Consider the following 20213-nt stretch of genomic DNA (forward strand, 5'->3'; position numbering starts at 1 on the left):
CATTATTCCGAGAAAAACTGAGACTGGCCGTTCGTCACAGGCAATTGTGAAGGGTTTCAAAGGGCCGATCAAACGATCGCCAGAGTAATCTACATTCAAGTCCGGATGGTGGTGTTACGGCACACACCTGCGGGGTGTTTGCTGTCCGTGCCCCTCGCCGAGCTACAAATCATCATTAAAGCGAGCTGCTTAAGCTTCTTCCCAGCTTCTAGACAAGAGTTACTTGGGACAGTTCACTTTGATATTGCTACAGCTCGCAATTGACAAGCACGCTATTTTGGAGCTCAAACCCGAGCCCACACCCTAGTTAGCGCGCGGCAAAGTAAGGAGGGTGATGCGGTGCGGGTAAGGGGGTGTGTGTGTGTGTGTGAGCACATTGTAAAAGTCTGTTTCTCCAATTTCCTGAGCAGGCTTGCCACAAAAATGTATAGGAAAGCAGGTGAGAAGCGCCTGAAACCTGCCTCGAGTTTTCGACTGAGGGTCTTCCAAAACTTCACTATCTTTGCCACAACTTTTAACCGACTCAGAGAAGAGACAAAACCACAACCTCAGTTTCTCTCCTTTCCTCTCTGACATACACACGACTCGGGCCAGCACACTCTCTTGAGTGAAAGATAACATTATTTTTCTCGATCAGGACCGGGGATCTACTTTGAAACTTTCACTTTTGATTCATTCGTTTGGGATTATATCCTCCCTTTCTTTGCGACCCTGCCCTCTCTTGCCATCACCTTGAGGGAGAGAGAGAGAGAGAAAAAAAAAAAATTCTAGAGTTGGGTAAAAAGAAAGGGACGTGGGGGTCGGACAGTTGGAGCACGGGAAAAAGCAGGAAGGTCGGTTTCTGTCTGCTGCCTGCCTGGCTTTCTGCGAGCTCTGCAATCCGTGTGCGCACCATTTGGGGCGTGGGGAATAACCGGTTGCCGGTGATGCCAAAAAATCAACCAAGACTCGGAGCGAATGTATCAATAGACCAATTTTCTGCTCCCACCGCGAGCTTTTTCATTTCAACCCTGAGAGGAGGCGTCTGCGCTGCGCAAGACGCAACAGCACGGTAGCGTCGCGAAAAAGAGGGCGCTAGACACGGGAGGCGCAAATATGGAAATTAACTCATTAGGAAGGGGTGTGGTTACTGCGAAGCCCCCTCCTCCATCCCTTCCTTTTCTCCCTTGCTGCCACCGTCCCGGCTTGCTAAATATGAGATTACAAACAAACAAATAAAGCAGAAGCTGACTACGCAGTCCCAGATCAAACACGCTCCAGATAATGCGCTTCATTCAGCGCTGCGGCCAGAACTACGGCGCAGCGCGGGCCCCTAACGCCCTCGCGGGGCTTCTGCGCCCGCTCCGCGCCAGCCAGGCGTCCCCGGCTCTGAAAGCCAGGGCCCGCGGCGGCGTTTCGAAGGCACAGCACGTGGCCTTGGCGCCCCGTTTGGTATAATTTTTAAAACATCAGACAAACGCTTGCACCAATATGGTAACCCTTCAAGGGCTTCTGCTGATCTCAGCGGTCCTGCCCTGATGCTGCATAGGGGGGAGTGTGGTGGTGTTCTCTTTGGGAGAAAAAAGACCCCAAACTAGAAAGTAGCATCCCAGAGTACATGGTCATGGGGGCTTCCCTTGTGGCCCGGCACCCCGAGCGGGGAGGCTTGAGGTAGAAGGGGGGAGGGGGGAGTCGGCGTTGAGAAAGGCTGGGTCCAGGCTTGGGCGTCGGGTCGATTCGAGCGTTAAAGACCCGGGTTGAGATATTAACCAGAGACCAGGTCCCCAAGAGTGAAGGCGAGGGGTTTGGAAACGCTAGGCTGCACAATTCTGTGTCGAAGTAAAATGTTTGGGACGGGGTGGGGGCAGAATAAGAAAGAAACAAAATGCAAAACCTCTTACATCCCCCTCCCCAGCCGCCCTTCCCCCACGTCCTCAAAGCCGACTTCTGTGGAGGGCTGGGGAGTTTGGGGGGGTGGAGGGGGTGGGGGAGGAAACTTGTGTTTTTATGGTTTTTCTTTCTGCGCGGCCCGCCTCCCCGGCCCTGTTCCCTGCCCGGCGCTCCCCCAGCTGCGGGCCCCTTGGAGGAAGGCCGCCCAGTCCCCTCGTCTCCCGCTGCCTGCAGGCCACCGAGCCTCAAAGCGGGCATTGTCCAGCGGGGGCGGGGAGGCCAGCGGGCCCCTGGAGAAGAATAACACTGCGCCCAAGTCCTGTTAGGGAAAGTTTCCTAATGCACTCCTTGTGGTAAAATATACTTTTAACAGGGCGGGGTGGGGTGGGGTGGGGGAATAACTTTTGAAAAATCCATGTCCTTCTCTCACTTTCTCAACTCTTCTTTGTCACTTTTTCGGTTCTCAGAAAGGGGGAGAGTGGACCGGAAAAAATTGGAAGAGGGGCCGAAAATGTGAACATGACTCTAGAACCGTCGATGTGACGGTTTTAAAATGAGGGTGGGAAGAGAGGGTGGGGTGTCTCCACTCAGGTCTGGGAGGAGGACAGCTGCACAGTCCGTACGCCGGGGGAAAGGGGAGAGGGGCCCCGAGGGCGCGTGTGCGGGCGAAGCATTTCGCACCTCTTGTTTATCTTAGAAGCGAGGCGGGTGGGCAGGAGGGGGGCGAATTGTTCTTCCTCCCGACCAGCAGTAGAAGTTGAATAAAATGGAGAGGCGGGCACACGCAAAAAACCAAAACTTGCTGTAGACTCGGAGTCTCTCTCCTTGACCGGAATTGCAAATGGTGAGGGTTCCCCATTTGCAAAAAACTCCAAAGTCTTAAGACCCCCAGAGACAGCGGTCCTCCTGAGTCTGCAAGAGCCGCGACAGAGAACCGTTAGAATTGGGGCTTTGGGGGAAAATGTGACTCATCTCTCATTCGGGCCACGAGGGCCCATCCTTCCAAGCGTTGCCATCTGCATTTGAGGGGTCTCTGGCTTTCATCTGCTCTTGCAGGCATTAGCAAAATAATGACTCGTGCCTCTTGTAAAACTCTACCTGAAAAAGTATATTCCAAGACACTGCGTTGGTGAATCCGTTTTAAAAATCAAATCAAAACAAAATAAGACTTTTTAAAAGCCCCGAGTCCGTGCTCTCCGTGTCCAACAACCAAAATAACCGAAGGGGCGCCATTAGTGGTTGTGGCTCTTGGGGAGTTCCGCTAATTTGGTATGTGGACTCAATGCCTTAATGCTAAATCGGCAACATAAAGGGCTGAAGAGCAAGCCCGATAAAAGCTCTAATTGCTACTGGAAGATTTGGGTGGTTGCTAGGATCTGAGGACCACCACCACCACAAAAAACCTCCAATAGAGTGTTTGGGCTGAGTACATTGGGGGTGGGGTGGGGGTAGAGTATCTACGGCAGTAGTGCCCGCATCTGCTGGAACTTCCATATCTAAGCTGTTCATTTACGGGAGCCAACTTATGAAATCTCCACAATTAGATCTTCATTGTTCTTCCTCCACAACACTGTCTAGAAAGAAAAGGTCTTCTCGGTCGGGGCCAATCCAACGAAGCGTTTGACGTTATTAAATAATAAAGCGATTGTGATTTACATTGTTGTTCAGAAAAAAAGGCCAATTATCCACTGTTATGTTGCCATAAAGATCATATTAACTCGAATTAGTAATCAAACAATATGCGAGCGTTTAAAAAAGTACAGCCGAACTGGGTGACAGCTACCGCGACGTCTTCACTTTCACCAGCGAACCCACCCGCGCCTGCAGCCGGAGCGATAGAGGCAGTCGCCGCAGGCCCGAAAGGAGGGAGAGAGCAGCAAAGTGGTGATTAACGGTCTCCAGTGTTAATTATTCTCCATTAATCCCAAACAGTGCAGACCTTCCCTGGTTCTCTGGGAGTTCCCTGGTTTGGGATGCTCTGAAAATGTCCTCCTTTCTGGGAGGGGTTTATAAGAAATCTGGAAGAGGCAATCTCAGGGCAAGTGTACCTGTGAGCGATGAAGGTGTGTGTACGGAGGTTGCGCGCCGTGTGTGCGCGGGAGGTTCGCTGTCTTTCCCAGAGCCTAGAGTGCAACCGGAGGCGGGGGCCTCGAGCGGGCAAGGCCCGCAGCATCCTCACACTCCTAGTGGATCTTTGCGTCTTCTCTACTCAAATCACTCTCTCTCGCCCTCTGTTATTAGGTTTATAACTCTTTGCCCACTTAAATTTGTGCAGCCAACCAAGAAAATCTAAATAGGTTTGAGTCGCCCCTTGGGTACAGAATGGAGGCTTTAATAAGAAAGATTAATTGTGGGTGTGTACCTGCCGGAAGACGCGGCAGTTATCAAGTGGTGGCGGGCAGCGGGTCGAGGGGAGGGAGACGCCTCTCCTCCGAGGCCCAGACTTTAGTAGGCGCCGTAGGCATACTTATCGCAGGTCATCGGCAACTCGTTGCAGTCCCAAGCAAAGGGCGCCACGGAGATGGTAAGATACATCTCTTCTGTGTTATTTGAGGTTTTTAGAGAACTTGGTCCTTATTTACCCTGCTCACCATATCCTCGAACTCCCGACTCTTTGCCTCCACGCCGTAGGCGAGTGTTGGGTAAGGCTGTGACTTCGGCCCTGGGAGGTCTGCCTATTCCCGCCCCCACCCCACTGAACAATGTTCAGGCGAATGATAAAGGTTTTGCTCCAAGGGCTAGAAAGTTGATATTTTTGTTGCCGCGATTAAAAATATATACGGTTACATGGTTTTTAAATAAGCAAACAGGGGAGCAATTTTCCTCGGCGCGATGCTTCAGCAAGTCCGGGCACAGAGGGAAATCAGCCAGTGGCAGGGCCATGGAATCTGGCCCCGCGCGGCGGCGGCGCTGGGGGAACCTTCCTGGTCCGCACAGTCCTTTTCTTGCCCCTCCCTCTTTCCACCAAAAGCTCAGATTAAGCAGTGCGGGGCGGGTGCGGGGGTAGAGGTTGGGGGCGGAGAAGAGTAGGAACCGCGTGGGGGTGGTGGCAAGAAGGGATGGACGAGAAGAATTTCTCTAGTAGCGAACCCTCCTTGAATAATTCCATTTAAAACTTGAGGCACCGAGGCCTGAGTTTAAACAAATGTAAAAATGAAATCTTCAGAAGGTCCGGCCCTTCAGCTGCGGGGCAGCCAAAGGGTGGTCGCATCTTTGTCGAGAGTTTTGGAACAGTTGCTGCCTTTCCTAACCCCCTTCTCTATCTCCCAGTAAAACCAATTCAAAAGGGGACAGACTCCACTCCACCAGATTAATGTCCGTTCATTTGCAGGATTAACCCTCTTACGAAGCATAATAAAATACTAGAGGTTCTTTTAAATTTAAATAAACACCCCAAATTCGTGCCTTCTCTCCCTTCCTGTTTGGTTTCTCTCTCCAGACATCAGAAAACAGCGTCTTGGAACCTAGTGAATCTTAGAAGAACTTTAAACTCAGAGTTTTCAGATCATCTGGGGGCGGAGGGGCGGGGGTGGCTGTTGTGGGCATGGGTATTGGGAGAGAGTGGAGAGACCAGCTTAACTTTAAAAACCTATGGCTATACGTTTTGATTTGGAACTCTCGATTAAAAATCTATTTGTTCCTCCCAGGGCTCAGCAGATTTCAATGTTGGTCATGGAGCCACAAAAATGTTCATTAAAGAAACCTAACCAAGGCTACTGTATGGCCACTTTGTGAACTCAGAACTATGGATGGGGGGAAAAGTATGAAAGTGTGAGTTGATGTCACGCTGGCTGTCAGTGTGTGGTCTATTGTGGAGAATGGTGCTTTTTGACTGAACAGAGGGAGCCCCCCTCTCCCCCTTCCCCAGCTCTACTGCACCTGCACTGGATGAGGGAGTCTCTGCCATTCAGCCCATCGCAGATTGTTCAAACAGAAGACATCTCTGACAGCACTCAATTCATTACATTTCTTCCTGCTTTTCAAACCAACACACACACACAAAATGAGTATTGCCAGCCAGTGACAGCCAAAAAAATCTTAAAATACTTTATATGCAGCTAATTTGGAAGCTCACACAACTAACCATGAAATATTTTGTATCCTTAACGTGTAAGGCTTCTTGAGAAAAGATTACCTGATTTTTCCTATTGAAAACATACCTTCATATTTTACACCGGCATAGTAAGTTTGCAAAAAGACACTGCAGCATGGCTCACGGAGAAGTTTTAATGGGAACGAAAGTAGAAATTTGCAAAAGAGAAAAGCCCCTGATTTATCTTACAGAACGGTGGCTGGAAATGCATTCATAATTTATGCTGGTGAACCAACTTGCTAATAGAGGTGAGGTACCCAAGAGCCAAGGGTGGGCAGTGAGCAAAGTGAGAGAGGGTAGTAAGGGAGGCAACCAGGCTGAAGTGTGAGTTAAACATTTAAATCAATTTTCTAACAATAAAGTCTTCCTCCCATATGCTCAGGTTTATTTTGCCATCTTAGACTCCAAGATGTTTTTGCACCATTTTACAAAGCTGATGAGAGAGTGTTTAGAAAGCTGATGAGAGAGTGTTAGTCTAGTTTAACAGAAGTTGGAGTAAACAAACTCTCACAAGGCAAACTTGAGTTTATGAGATTTTCCTTGGAGGTAGGAGTAAGGGGGGAAACAAAGAAAGGGAAGAGGACTTTAAGCAGAAGGAAACACAACTTTGCCAGTTAGTATTTCAGACTGATTAAACTGTAATATTATGCAATAACCCAGAATTGAGTTACATGTGATAGTCAAATCAACCTGGATGTAAGTTGATACTAAACTGACTGTATGTGAAATATTGGCTCATTCTCAGCAAATCATTAGTCTAGCCAATATAAGGCCCTACAATCCTTCCTGTTGCAAGGGCATTCAATGAATTACATTGGGTCGTAAATAAAACTTGAGAAATGCAGAGGTGTTTCACCTAACACATAATTTTATCCATTTCATATGGAGTGCACAGACCAAATGTCATTCTTATCTACAGTTTAAATCACTGTTCCAAGGAGTTCTCTCAGCAATACTTTTTTGATTCTAAAAAAAGATTATTACAAGCTACACAAATTATTAGGGATGGAGAAGGAAAGAGAAAATCGAAATGGCATAGCAATGGCAAGCCAGAAGCAACTGTCCTAATCACCTCTCCATATCGGAACCGGAGAACTTTTGGGAGTCCAGTTCTCCAACCACCAGTGAAACTTATGCGGCACGAAATAAAATAAGGATGTGGTGTACTTTGTAAAGGCGTTTATCATCTCAAAACACACGTTAAATCAAAATCAACTCATTCAGACTTCACAACAAACTCTAGTTAGCAAATCAAAAAACTATAAATATTGTTCTTTACATATATGTAAATGGATAAATATATAAATATATAGAGTGCCAAGGTGATAGAGATGGTTGTCCTGTGGCTAACTGTATGTGTAGTGAAGACTCTTGCTATCGCTGTGTTTGGTTGTGTTGAGGCGGAGAGCCTCTGAGACTTCAAAAGCTGGAGCTGGGTGTTGGGGAAGGGGGCCAGCTCCCCTGGCCTCGTCCTGCAAGTGTTTGCATGGTCCTTTCTGGGACGCTCAAACGAATCATCTCATCCCGGAGGCCCTGCAGACCCTGACGTCACGAGGTGGGGGTGGGGGCGCAGTCCTGTTACTGGTCTGGCCGCCAGCGATAAGAACCCTTGGGAAGAATTTGCTGCTCCTTTTAATACAGTAATTATTTTTTCTGCCTTTTATGGGTGGGGGCGGCTCCTGCCAGGAATATCTGTATCCCTCCCTTCGGAAAGATGCCCAGGGGTGGCAAGTTTGCAGGATAACTTCCTAGGCGAACCCTAAAGCCAGGAAGGGCACTGGAAAAGGGAGCAGGGTGGTCCAAACAAGGCTAATTTCATGGCCAAAGACCAGCAAGCAGAGGAGGAACCCAAATGTCGGTATTGAACTCTGGAGTCCAAATGAGACTCTTTTGCCTTCCCTATCACCTTCCCTATTACCATTGGGCAGTAAGAAAAGTAATAGCTGTTAATCCTGTTTAGTGTCAGTGACTTTGTACTCATCTTCTGCGGGGTAATTATATATTATCCCTATTTTATAAACGGAAAAGAGAGATCTGCATCCTCCCATCCCCACCTACTCTGATCCTAGAGGGGGAGCAATATTCCCGGGAGCCCACATAGCTCCTGTAGCATCCCACAGCCATGTCTATCCGCAACCTCTGGCACTGGGAAGGACTAAGATCAAGATAACTCATGCTGAGCCTCGGCGCCAAACAAGGACAAACAACCCCTTAAAAATAAGGGTCTGGGTTAAGAGGCAAAAGGAAGGCAGAACTTGAGTCAGTGAGCCTCTGATTTGGGAAGTCTAGAGTCTAGAGCTGTCTTTGGCGTCACGATGTCAACGTGGAGAGGGCTGGGGTACAAGAGCTAGAGCACTCTGGAGGGGCGAGAGCTCTCAACAACTCGGCAGACTGCAAACTTGCCCGACGCGGGCACGGCCCAGGGCCTAGAAAGGAAATCGGGCAGTTTGGGCAGGGTCCGCGCGGAGAGAACTCGAGCCCCACGCAGCACCTTCTCAGGGAGCCCGATGGGGGCCGTGGCCACGGCCGCGGTGACGTCAGGGCCCCGGCCCAGCGCTTGGCCGCCTCAGCTTCCATCTGCCCGCGCATCCGCTCCCAGCGCTGGGCGCGGCGCGCTCCCTGGGGCAGACGGTGGGAGGCCCGCGCGCTCATAGCCCTGAGTCGCGCCCCGCACAGAAGCACGGGGAGGGAGGCAGAAGATAGTTCAAAGCGCTGAAATCTTTACTAATACTGCACGTTTCATCTGTACATAAAGGCAGACGAGGGTAATGAAACGAGTGACTCCTGGGAGCTTTTACATCACCTGGCACTTCTTTGCAAAGTAGAGCAAGCCTCTCAAGTCCAAAATCCCAAAAGTAACAAATATCTTTGGATCCTGAAAAGAGAGGACGTCCTATTTGCTTTTAACAGAAACTAAGTGCATCGCTCAAGGAATAAGAAATACGACCGTTACACCAAATATAAAATAAAATCCCTTGAACTCGCATACAGAAAGAGAGCTGTCTACCATGGGAAATCTTGGCTTGTCTTAGGAGCCCACTCTCCCAAAGAGAAGTCTCTTAGTTAAAATAATAAGAGAGTCAAATCTATAATTTCCTAAAGGCCACATAAGCAAAACAGAAAAAATTGAAAACAAAAATTGTAAAACTGGACAGCATCGTCAGAAGGGAGTAATGTTACAACGTCTCTCTGGGTGATATTAGAGGTCATATTTCCAGGAAAGTTTTTAAATAGAAAATAACTATGAAAGACACTAAACCAGTTCTCTGGTTTGGGCAATTTCCTAATCTCTGGAAAGCTCTTTCCACATTTGCTTACTCTAGAACTCTGGAAGCCGTGTCCCTTTGGACTTTAATCCATATTTTCATAGTAAAGGTCAAGAGTTTCTCCCTCTTCTCCTGTCTTAAAGGGATTCACCTCATCGAGGAGGTCCCCAAGGAAATCCATCCAGCCATCTTCCAAATTCGGTCAAAAAAAAAAAAAAAGCAACGAAAATAAATCAATCAACCCTACCCCCAATCTCACTTGTAGTTGTCCTGAAAACAGCCTTTGCTCTGAGAGCAAGGAAAGGCAGTATAAAAAACAGTGAGATGCAAATTATTTTAAGGCAATATTGGGGGTGGTGGTGGAAAGGAAGTTCAGGAAAATGTTAACTCAGGCCTCTGCTAAAGCTCATGGCAAAGGAAATTCCTTCCACAAAGCAAAATATAAGAACCTGTTTTGCAAAATCCTCCAAAAGCAAGAAATAAAAGCAGGGGGGAAGGATATTTTAAAATCTTTTAATTACAACAAATAAATTAATTAACAATGCCAGATATCAGGCAATCAAACCACAATCAAACTTCAATCTCAGGGCATTTAGCTATAAACTGTTAGCAGTTGAAAAGTAAACCTTGTGCACACAAAGGCACTGTTTAATTTTCTTCTTGTAAGGGTTCTAAATGAAGACCCCATCACTATGCAGTTAAACGGTATTTCTTGTCCTCCTGAGGTGCTGATCAGTTCTTTATAACGTGAGAAAAGTGTCAGCTCAAAACCCATCAATGGAGCGCCCACAACAAAAGTTCTGAAAAGCTGAATGAATTGGGTTTGTAATTACTGCATCCCGTTCCCCGTTTCCCCACCCCTTGCAGCTTATCTCTTATTCATTCACCTTATATTATTGTCAAAGAATCTTACTCTCAAAATCATTCTCTTCCCATTTTACCTGGGGTCTCAGAGGAACTTATGACAAGGCAGAAATGGAACATTCACCCACCCCATTATACCTGGAAATGTTCACACCCAATAGGTAGGGAGGGGAGGAGGGATTATCTTGTACCCTAATTTACTGTGAGACTACTAGAACTCAGTACTCAATCTACAGAGTCTTCCATTTTAAAACCTGAATTTTACTGGCAAATGGGAATCTGTATCCTTTCTAAATTCCGAGCCTGCTTGAGTTTCTGAAATTCTGTGACATCTCCACTTAGAAAAGGCAAAGGTTATAAATAAATCTCCTCCCCTCTCTCTCCAAATTGCAAGGCCCTGAAAGACTATGCCAGACATGATGCAGAAATTAAGACAACTTATTATGTTCTTGTTTTCTTCCTTTGAAACCTAAAACCAGTAAATAAAATAGAAAAAGAGACTATAACCCCCCTCCCCCTTAATACACATACACATACTCCCAGTCCAGGAAAAGATTTTATGAAAAAGTCAGCCAGGGCTCTGTGTGTATTTCAATTCAAGGCACTGCTGATGGAGAAGATTCTCCTGAGATTTCCTACTGTAAGAATGTGTCGGTTCTAGAAATAAGTACAGCTATTACAACCAAATCTACTAGCAGACTAAATAATTAATTGAAGCGTTGCTCTTTGACCCTTGAAAAGTCCAGTAGGGACACGTTTATAGTAATAATACCTCCGAATGAGCCCTTGTCAAATATTCATTTAGTAGTTAATGTGAGCCATTTTCCCCTGGGACCATCTGTAATACCGGCTTCCCAGCATTGGCAAGAAACCTTGCTAATCTACTACAGCTCAGCAAAATATTTTAACACTCTTTATTTAAAGTATGGGAGGGGATGCAGGGAGAGAAAAAAATTGCAGAGGGAACAAATAATCTCATCCTTCTGCCCATTTCTATCCTGTGTATAAGGTTAGCAAAACATTAAATTCACCTCTTTCACTGCAAATTGAATAGTTTTAGTGAGCAGGATAATATCCCAAGGAAGGAATTGAACACTCAACAACTTTAGCACTGGGAGATAATCATCTCTAGGCAAGCTTATGGGTTTACCCCCTTCTTGGAAATCATGTTATAATTAAAATATCATATGTTCAGTATCGATCTAGCCATGAAACTACACATCTTGGGGAACCAACCCAATCCAATGAGTGATGAAATATGCATCATTTTCCTCAAACGCAGTTTATCAAAAGCATTTATATTTGCAAACAAAATGTTTTTCCATTCATTGGTTAGGACCTATGAAGGGTTAGGAGGGAGAATGCAAGTACTCTCCTTTCAGCAGACAGTAACAGTCATTCAAAACTAGTTCAACTTCCCACAATATCACTCTTGCAAAATATTTGAATCTGAGCATTTTGCCAGTAAGTTTTTTTCTTTTTCAGTCTGATCCTGTGGGGCTTTTTAAACAGGAGGTTAGTGCAGTGCAATTACTCCAAACCCCAATACATATTTCTAATATATCTTTTTTTTTTTTTCAAATATATACACTCTATATAGTTGATTGGCTCAAATTCCGGGAATATTCTGCCCACCCCCCAGCAAGATCATTTGGATCTTTATTCAAAGTTTCTTTTATTCGTATGTGTGAGCAAGAACTGGCGAATGTGCTCATTACCACGTGAATAATCTGTATATGCATTACAATGGCTGGCCAGGCCAGGGGAAATTCTTTTAGAGTCTCTGCATTAATTAGGGGGAGAAATGCCTCACTTAGAATTGGGAACTGGCATAATAATTGTCTTTCTCAGTACAATATTACCCTAAAAATGAGGATGAAAAAAGGGAATAAAATAAAAAACCAACACATAAAGCAATCCATATGAAATAAAAAGAGAAAATATGAGGATATCCTCAGCTGAGCCCAGAACTAATATAACAACACCACGAGAGAGAAATACTTTCTTGGAAAACAAGAAGATGCAAACCAACGGGATGAACTAATTTAGTGGCTGCAGCCTATACTTTACTCAAGGGTGAAAGGCGCAGCTGGATTCCAACTTCTCCAAAGTTGTGGCAAGTTCACACAACAAGCCCTTGAAATTGTAGGAAGGAAACCCACGCTCCTAAGGCAGGACTCTAGGTTCCTGGTCCCCTTCGGTAGGGGAAGATGAACGACGTAAGTAGTGAATAAAAGAAAGTCCCCGAGTCGGTCTTACAGATTCTCTGCGCCAGAGCGCGCGGGTTCGCTGCGAAGCTGAAACATCGCTAATTGAGAGACCGTGGCGATTCCCTAACTTTTCCGCTCCCACTGAGGATAACTACAGTCTTTCTTTACCTTTCCTAGGGCAAAAGAAAACAACAAATCCAATCTTGTTTCTCCACCCCTTTTCCCCTCCCCCTACTTCTCTACTACTCTAGTAAAACATGGTTAACAGATCAAAAGCACAATCATCTCTAAATGTGATTAGACCGGACAAAGTAAAATATCTACCTCAGAGTTGATTGTTTTCTTCTTTAATATGGCTGTTGCCTGGCTTCTCTTTTGCTTGTTATCAGCTGCAGAGATTATCCGATTTGGGGCTACAGGCTTGGACCCACGCTGTCAATTTAAGAAATGGAATTCGTGGAGGGAGAGAGAGGAAAAAAGAAAATAAATAATAATAATAAATAGCTGTGATAAGTCGGGGAGTTTTTGCAAGCCGCTCTCTGCTTTCCCTCGTCCCTAAACAGGAAAAGGTAGAGAAGAAAGTTTATGAAGTGATGGAACAAAGAAGCAAACCACTTGTTTCTTCTCAGACAATAGCAGGGCCAGAGTAATCTAAACATCCACCCAGCAGATGAGCACTTTGCTTGTCTAGTTTGCAATTATTCCTATACAAGAAGCATCATTTCCCCCTATAACCACGTTTCCAAAGGGCCATTGTGCTGTGAAGAAAACGAAAACAAAACCAGCCAACCTGGTTCTGATTTGGCTCAATACCCCATCTGCTAAGCTACATGAAATTTTTCAGAATTGACTCCTTTCTGGCAACAAGTGGCATAAATCAGTTTAAGTCCCCATCATGCTTATTCATGCTGCTTAGAAAAGGAGGGGGTGGGTTTACAATATATGTCCCTAGTTTCTATTTTGGAAATGACATAAGCATTTCCATTTTTTCGAGAATACTTATTCAATTAATCATCCAGCCATTTATTTGTTGCAGTTAACATTAGCACATGCTACTGGACTAGAATACCAAGGTTTTAGGTACTCTGCGTTCTTGGCTGAGCACAGTATATTCCCCGAGGAGCTAGGTTATAATCACAATGTTATCCAAATAAATGAAAGACTCAAGCATAATTTCAGTGTCCATATTTCAAAAATTTATTTATCTCAAACTGTGCATAATGGAGTAAAAACTTAAGTTGAAAATGTACCTGTTATAAGGATGGTATTAGTTCAAATATATACATGGATTCTCGGCAGACTGATTCAATAATACAGAGCCGAATCTTTAAAATACAACTACGGAAACTAAAAGTGGGAAAACCTTAAAATATCACAATAAATTTACAGAAATATTACAAACCATAAGAAAATATTTCAAACACAGTAATTTCATGTTGGTTTTTTATCTGAACAAAATGGAAAGTTGGGAAACAAAAAAGCTATTATAAATTACCAACGATGTCAACCTGCATGGCCATTTTTGCTTTTAACAGTTAAAAAAATTTAGTACAATCTAAAACTTTTGCCCCTTTAGAGACCACGGAGATGGTTTTGCCAGTACTTAATTCTAATTTTTTCCTTTTGTACAATTTTTAAACAATTAAAATGCCCAATCTGATTAATTTTCTTCTTTGCACGTTTGCAACTGTCTTAAATTTCAGCTGCAGAATCAAAATTCAGCAAGAAGCCTCTCCTTGAAAAATATTGGCAAATTCTCAGCTTATAAACAATGGACATTTTGATTGCCATGTTTATCTCGATAAATACTGTACAAAAGTTGCTTGCAAATATTAAAACATTTTTTTCGTCGCTTGGAGACTAGCTCTAAATATTATTGGTAAAGACTTTTGCAAACTTTCTGCAAAGCTCCTACCGTATCACTAGAACTTTTAAAAAGTTTTGCGTAGTTTTCTTTCCTCCAGATCTATACAAGGTCCATTCCCTCGCCCTCCCCACCTGCCCACCCCAGGTTTTCTCTGTACAAAAATAGTCCCCCCGAAAGAAGTCCAAGATCTCTCATAAAAGTTTTCTTGCCGGCATCGCGGTTTTTGCGTGAGTGTGGATGGGATTGGCGTTTTCTTTTGCAGCTGTCATTTGTTGTGGATGATTTTTTTTTTTTTTTTTTTTTGAGCGTACCGGGTTTTTCGCCATGCTGTTTCTTGCTGTCCTCCATTTCCCTCTTTTTCTTTGAAAATGTCTCCCCCGCCCCCTCCAGTTCACCGTCCGGCCCTCACATGTGCGAGAGGGGCAGTGTGCCGTTAATGGCCGTGCCGGGCACCGGGCCGCTCTGGTAGTGCTGGGACATGTGAAGTCTGCTGGGGGCGGCGGGCTCCGGCACCTCGGCGCCGGGGAGGTACATGCTGATCATGTCCCGGAGGTCCCCGGCTTGGCAGGGCGCCCTGGAGTGGGAAGAAGAGGTAACCACGGGGGGGCTGGAGCTGGCCTCGGACTTCACCACCGAGCCCATGGAGCCAAGCGCCATGCCAGGGGTGCCCTGCTGAGAATAGGACATGCTGTAGGTGGGCGAGCCGTTCATGTAGGTCTGCGAGCTGGTCATAGAGTTGTACTGCAGGGCGCTCACGTCGTAGCGGTGCATGGGCTGCATCTGAGCGGCGCCGTGCGCGTTGAGGCCCGGGTGTTGCGGGTAGCCCAGCTGGTCCTGCATCATGCTGTAGCTGCCGTTGCTCCAGCCGTTCATGTGCGCGTAGCTGTCCATGCGCTGGTTCACGCCCGCGCCGAGGCCGGCGCCCACCCCGACCCCGCTCGCCATGCTGTTGCCGCCCGGGGCGAGCAGCCCTCCCGGCAGTGTGTACTTATCCTTCTTCATGAGCGTCTTGGTTTTCCGCCGGGGCCGGTATTTATAATCCGGGTGCTCCTTCATGTGCAGCGCTCGCAGCCGCTTGGCCTCGTCGATGAACGGCCGCTTCTCCGTCTCGGACAAAAGTTTCCACTCGGCGCCCAAGCGCTTGCTGATCTCCGAGTTGTGCATCTTAGGGTTCTCTTGGGCCATCTTGCGCCGCTGCCCGCGGGACCACACCATGAAGGCGTTCATGGGCCGCTTGACTCGGTCCGGGCTGTTCTTCTGGTTGCCGCCCGCCGCCGCCGCGGTGGAGTTGCCGCCGCCGCCGCCGCCGCCGCCCCCCGAAGTTTGCTGCGGGCCCGGCGGCTTCAGCTCCGTCTCCATCATGTTGTACATGCGGGCGCTGTGCGCGGGCCCGGCCCGCCGGCGGCCGCCGACCCTCGGCCCGGCCGGGACTTTGGGGGGCCCGCGGGCGGGGGGGAGAGGAGGAGGGGAGGCGGGCGGGGGTGTCGGGAGCGCAGGGCTCCGCGAGGAAAATCAGGCGAAGAATAATTTGGGGGAAGAAAAGAAAGAGAGAGGCAAACTGGAATCAGGATCAAAAAAGCGCTTCCCTCCTCTTCTGGCCGATCCAGCCGCCGCCGATGATTGTTATTATTATTTTTTGGAAAGGCTTAAGCCTGGGGCTCAAACTTCTCTCCCTTTCTTTCTCTCTCTTCTTCTTTCTCTCAGTCCTAGTCTTAAAGAGGCAGCAAACTACTTTCCCCCTTTTGCAAACACTCTCTTCTCTGCCTTGACAACTCCTGATACTTTTTTGAACAAGTTAATAGACAACCATCCATGTGACGGGGGCTGTCAGGGAATAAATGGGTTTTCAGCGACCAATCAGCGCGCGGCGGCTCCTCCACTCGAGCCCAGCCTTGCCGGCGGGTTTTGCATGAAAGGGGGCGGGGCCTGCCGCGCCGCCAGCCGAGCGGGGGAGGCGGGGGGAAGGCGCGGGAGGGGGGAGGGAGGGGGAGGCGGCTCCCACAGCCTGCCTGCCAGCCACTGAGAAACCTTTGTATCCCCTCTCGCAGCAACAGGTCACACCACACGCCTTTTCGGAGGAAGTGGGTAAACAGCCCTAAGACTACGGTATTTTCTTCTTTAAACTTAATCTTGAATTTACTCTTTTGGTGCGGACTGCTGAAATGAGGAGGGGGGCGCGAGAAGCTGAGGTGGGGGGGGCAGGGCAGAGAAGGTGGCTCAGTGAGACTGTCCCACTAATATTTCTGGAAACCAGCCGTGCTGGAGTTGGTGTGTCATTGTTCTCCCGCTCCTCCGCACACTTCCCCCAACTCCAGCCGATCCAGCGCTTCTCCCTAAGCTGGCTTCTCCGCTCGCCCGGCTCGCTCCACGGGCACCGACACTCGTTCGCCCCCTTCTCACACTGTCCCGACAAGAAGTTCTGTCCTCAAAACCTTCTTGCTTCCACGTAATGTACTCTTGTTTTTTTTTCCCCAATAAATCCTGCTCCGACTGTGCGGTTGCCTCCAGAGCTGAGGTCAGACCAGGCCTGTGTGAGCAGCCGAATCCACCCTCTTCCCGGCCCAGCTCAGCCCGCGGGGCAGGAAACCACAGCTTGGTCCTCACCCTAGCCACAGCTCCCACCCATCTTCCTCCACTCAGTCCGTGCAAAATGGGACGTTCGTCCTCTCTCCCCATTCTCCTGAGCTCCCCGCCCCAAGGAGGGATCTCAGTGGAGCGGGGTTCCAAAGGCGGGCTGGGGGAAGAAAAAGATCAACCGAAGGGCCCTGAGAAGTGCAGGCTATGGGGGAGGGTAGTCTCAACTTCCTGGCATCTCCGGGCACTGCTTGGAGGTGGCTTTTGAGCCGCACTCACAAACTCCCTCCCACGCAGAGTTCCCAGGACTCCAGCAGAACCAGCCCTGGCATTTCCCCCACTGACTTCTACCGCGGTGGCCGCATCGCCCGGGCAGCCTGGGTCTGGGCTGCCCTCGAAGGGGGTTCCGGGCCTGGGAGGCGGGGGTGGTGCTCTCCAGGCACAGGTGCAGGCCAGGCAAGGCAAGAGGAAGGCGACCTGGGCTGGAGAAGGGAGCGAACCCGGCCAGGCCCGGGCTGGAGGAGGATGGGATGGGGGCGGGAGTAGGGGCTCAGGAATCCTGCCCTCCCAGGACCCAAGAGGGTAATTTTAGCCGCTCTCCCATTGTCCCGACGTAAAGATTTCAATAGGTAGGCGCTCAATGCGCAGAGCAATGGCAGCACGTCCGTTACAAATAGGTAGTTTTGTTTCTCTTGTTGTCGCTACACGGAGTCAAACAAAGCCCCGTCTAAGTTTCCTTCCACTCTCTTGTTGGGATCTTTGTGGCTAAAATGCACTTGACTACAAAGCGGGGGGGTGGGGCGGGGGGGACGGGAGGAGATGGGAAAAAAAAACAACAAAACAACCTGATGCCATTTCTTTTTTATAAAGGGCTTAAACCATCAGGGTTACTTATTTTCTTTCTTCTATAACACTCTCTCCGCCTCCCTCCTCCCCTGATCTACCCTTACTCACCCAGAGAAAATGTACTGAATAGTATCTGTCGGCCACGTTCCATTTATTATCTTTACAAAACTGTGCATTGTTTTGTTCCTTACTAACCTTCTTCCCATAACCTACCCCCTACCCCCACCCCCCAGCTCCAGCTTCCCGATCCCTGCCTTCCCAGGCTTTTCTGTTCTAGTCAAACTCAAGTCTGCTCCCTGGAAACCCAGAAAAGTTGCAGACTTTTCTTAATAAATTATTATTTCCAATCAGCCTCTCCTACCCCTGCAGTTTCTCTTATTAGCACTTAAGTTATGGTTAGTTGTAGTTATCAGGAATCCGGGAAAGATGATGCTAGTTCGAAAACTTACACACTTACTCTTCAAAATAAAGCAGAATCTTCTGTTTTAAAGTCTTTAAAGTTTTCAGTTTATTCGAGGTGTAATATTAAGCTAAACAGAGACCTGGAGTTAGGAAAGAGAAAAGGTTGAGAGGATCTGGGTAACAGAAGGCGGCCACCGGCTTTTCAGCGCGTCTGGTTTCAGGGATGTGGCTGGTGCGCCCCCTACTGGTGGATTCACTTTTCCAAGACTATTGCTTTTAACCTTTAAAATAAGGTGTTTGGAAATAATTAAAGAAAAAAAAAAAAAATGAGGGGGATGGGAGTGAGACCAAACTAATTGCACGTAATCTAAACAAAAGAAAAGTTAACATGTATAAGCTATGAAACCAAATCACAAGAATCGGATTTAATTTGCTTAGCTTAGAAATGTACATATAACCTAGAGATAAGTGGGAGGTTAAACCATGGGAAAAAATAGGTACAAATTATGAGATTCAACATATGAATGAATTGTGATTGTCCAGACGCCATGAAGGGCAGACCAAACGTTCACTTTATGATTGTGTATGCATTGGTCTGCGCTTAATAGCATTATCGGAAAACTAAAAAAAAAAAGGTTATGGATAATTAAGTTTGAAGAAAAAAAATACAAGGGGTTGATGTGGATAATGGTGTATATGTATTAAAATAAATACTAATAATGGATGGTTATAGAAGCAAATGTTATTAATCTCTCTCAAGGGTAGTAGTAAGAGGCACAAATTTTTCCTTGGTATGATATATAAAAGCTTTTATACATTCTCAGATGCATGTGTTTGTGCCTGAACTCTATAATAATGCATTTAAGAGGTTAAAGGGGCTGGCTAGGTCTTTTGTTAATTGCTTTTATCATATAAATAAGCTATGGAAATACATTACAATTGTGTTATCATTGGTTGCATTTATTTACAGCTTTATTTTAATTAAGCCTGCTGTACTTATCAAGGCAATAAACTAACTGTGGCTGGCGTTTATGCATAATAATGTGCTATGAAAATAAGATTAAAGAAGATGGTGATAGCAGAAACAATTTTCTCATTAGATTTTTTAGAACATATGCATTAAAAAAATCAGATCACCGGCCACTCTATTTCAATCCAGCACCATCACTGGGCCCTAAATATAATAATAACTATAACAATCATAATAGATGACAGAAGCAGCCCGGCTTTAGGCTTCTAACAGACGGCTACAGTACTAATAACAATACACCATTGACTACTGAGGAATCAAAATAAGACTTGGAAGAGGGTGCTTCATCCTCTGAGAATTTAAAATGTTGCCACTGGCACAGTTTATGAAAATGTGAAAGTGCTTAATCTAAAGATAGTGTAACATTTCCCTTCCTTGGGCAGCAAAAAGCTGCACACTTTCAGAGTAAGCTTAGAAATTAAGAATCCTTAATGCCCAGGATATTTTGATTCGATTTTGTTTTATTATAGGCCCCAACTCCAAATCCTTAACTGATTAAGTGTAACTCAGTTTTTTAAAAAAATCTTTTGCATTCATATTTCCCTCCTGAACTCCTGCATCCCTCCTCAAGTGTTATATCTGAAGCCAACTAACAATTTTGTGGAGATGGGGGACTGTAGACTTATTTTTTCTCCTTAGTGGCAAATAGAGGTTTAACTTGCAGTAATTAGGTGAGAACTAGCCAGGCATCTTACTATTATGATGCTTGTTAAAAAACGCTTCTTTTCTGCATCTGCATTTGAGTGTGTTCCCCTCCTCTCTTAATCTTCTTATGGAAATGAAGGCAAACGGCAGGGAACCTGCAGAGTCTTGGAGAATGTCCTTGTTAACTGGAATTTCTCAGCATTGCTAATTAGCAGAGTTTGACGACCACCAGTATTGGGGGGAAAGCTCTGTTTAACCACTCACAAACCATTCCGAGGAAGAGCAGACTAATTTTATTTTGTAATTAAAATCTGAAAAGGGTCCTATTTGACAGTTAGGGCTATGAGAGTTTTATCTCCCCGTGAAATAATTACTGCCTTGATAACTCAATTTTCTGAAAAATGTCAACTGTGGGTTCCAAAAGTTTTAATTTCATTACGTAAGGAAAAAAAGAGAGAAAAATAGAAGAAAATGTACAGAAAGGATTTCTAATTCTGGAACTGGTTAAGTATATTAGGAGTTGGATTTGGCCAAATGAAGGGTTTTT

General features: G+C 46.4%; 1 protein-coding gene and 1 long non-coding RNA gene across 2 annotated transcripts in view; both read right to left on the minus strand.

The window, feature by feature from the left end:
* Positions 1–20213, minus strand: part of LOC102397183 — a 45086-nt gene that overhangs the window by 16312 nt on the left and 8561 nt on the right. Inside the window, exon 2 of the long non-coding RNA XR_003109970.3 lies at positions 12627–12734. This is a non-coding gene — a long non-coding RNA (uncharacterized LOC102397183). The remainder of the gene's footprint in view (positions 1–12626; positions 12735–20213) is intronic.
* Positions 13476–16030, minus strand: SOX2 (SRY-box transcription factor 2). The gene has a single exon (XM_006056235.4). The coding sequence runs from the start codon at positions 15538–15540 to the stop codon at positions 14575–14577; it is 966 nt and encodes a 321-aa protein (XP_006056297.2). The 5' UTR covers positions 15541–16030; the 3' UTR covers positions 13476–14574.

Source organism: Bubalus bubalis, chromosome 1 (genome assembly GCF_019923935.1).
Source record: "Bubalus bubalis isolate 160015118507 breed Murrah chromosome 1, NDDB_SH_1, whole genome shotgun sequence".
Classification (NCBI taxonomy): Eukaryota; Metazoa; Chordata; class Mammalia; order Artiodactyla; family Bovidae; genus Bubalus; species Bubalus bubalis.

Excerpts from the sequence above, each read along its gene's own strand:
- SOX2 (XM_006056235.4), bottom strand. The coding sequence starts at position 15,540 with ATGTACAACATGATGGAGACGGAGCTGAAGCCGCCGGGCCCGCAGCAA.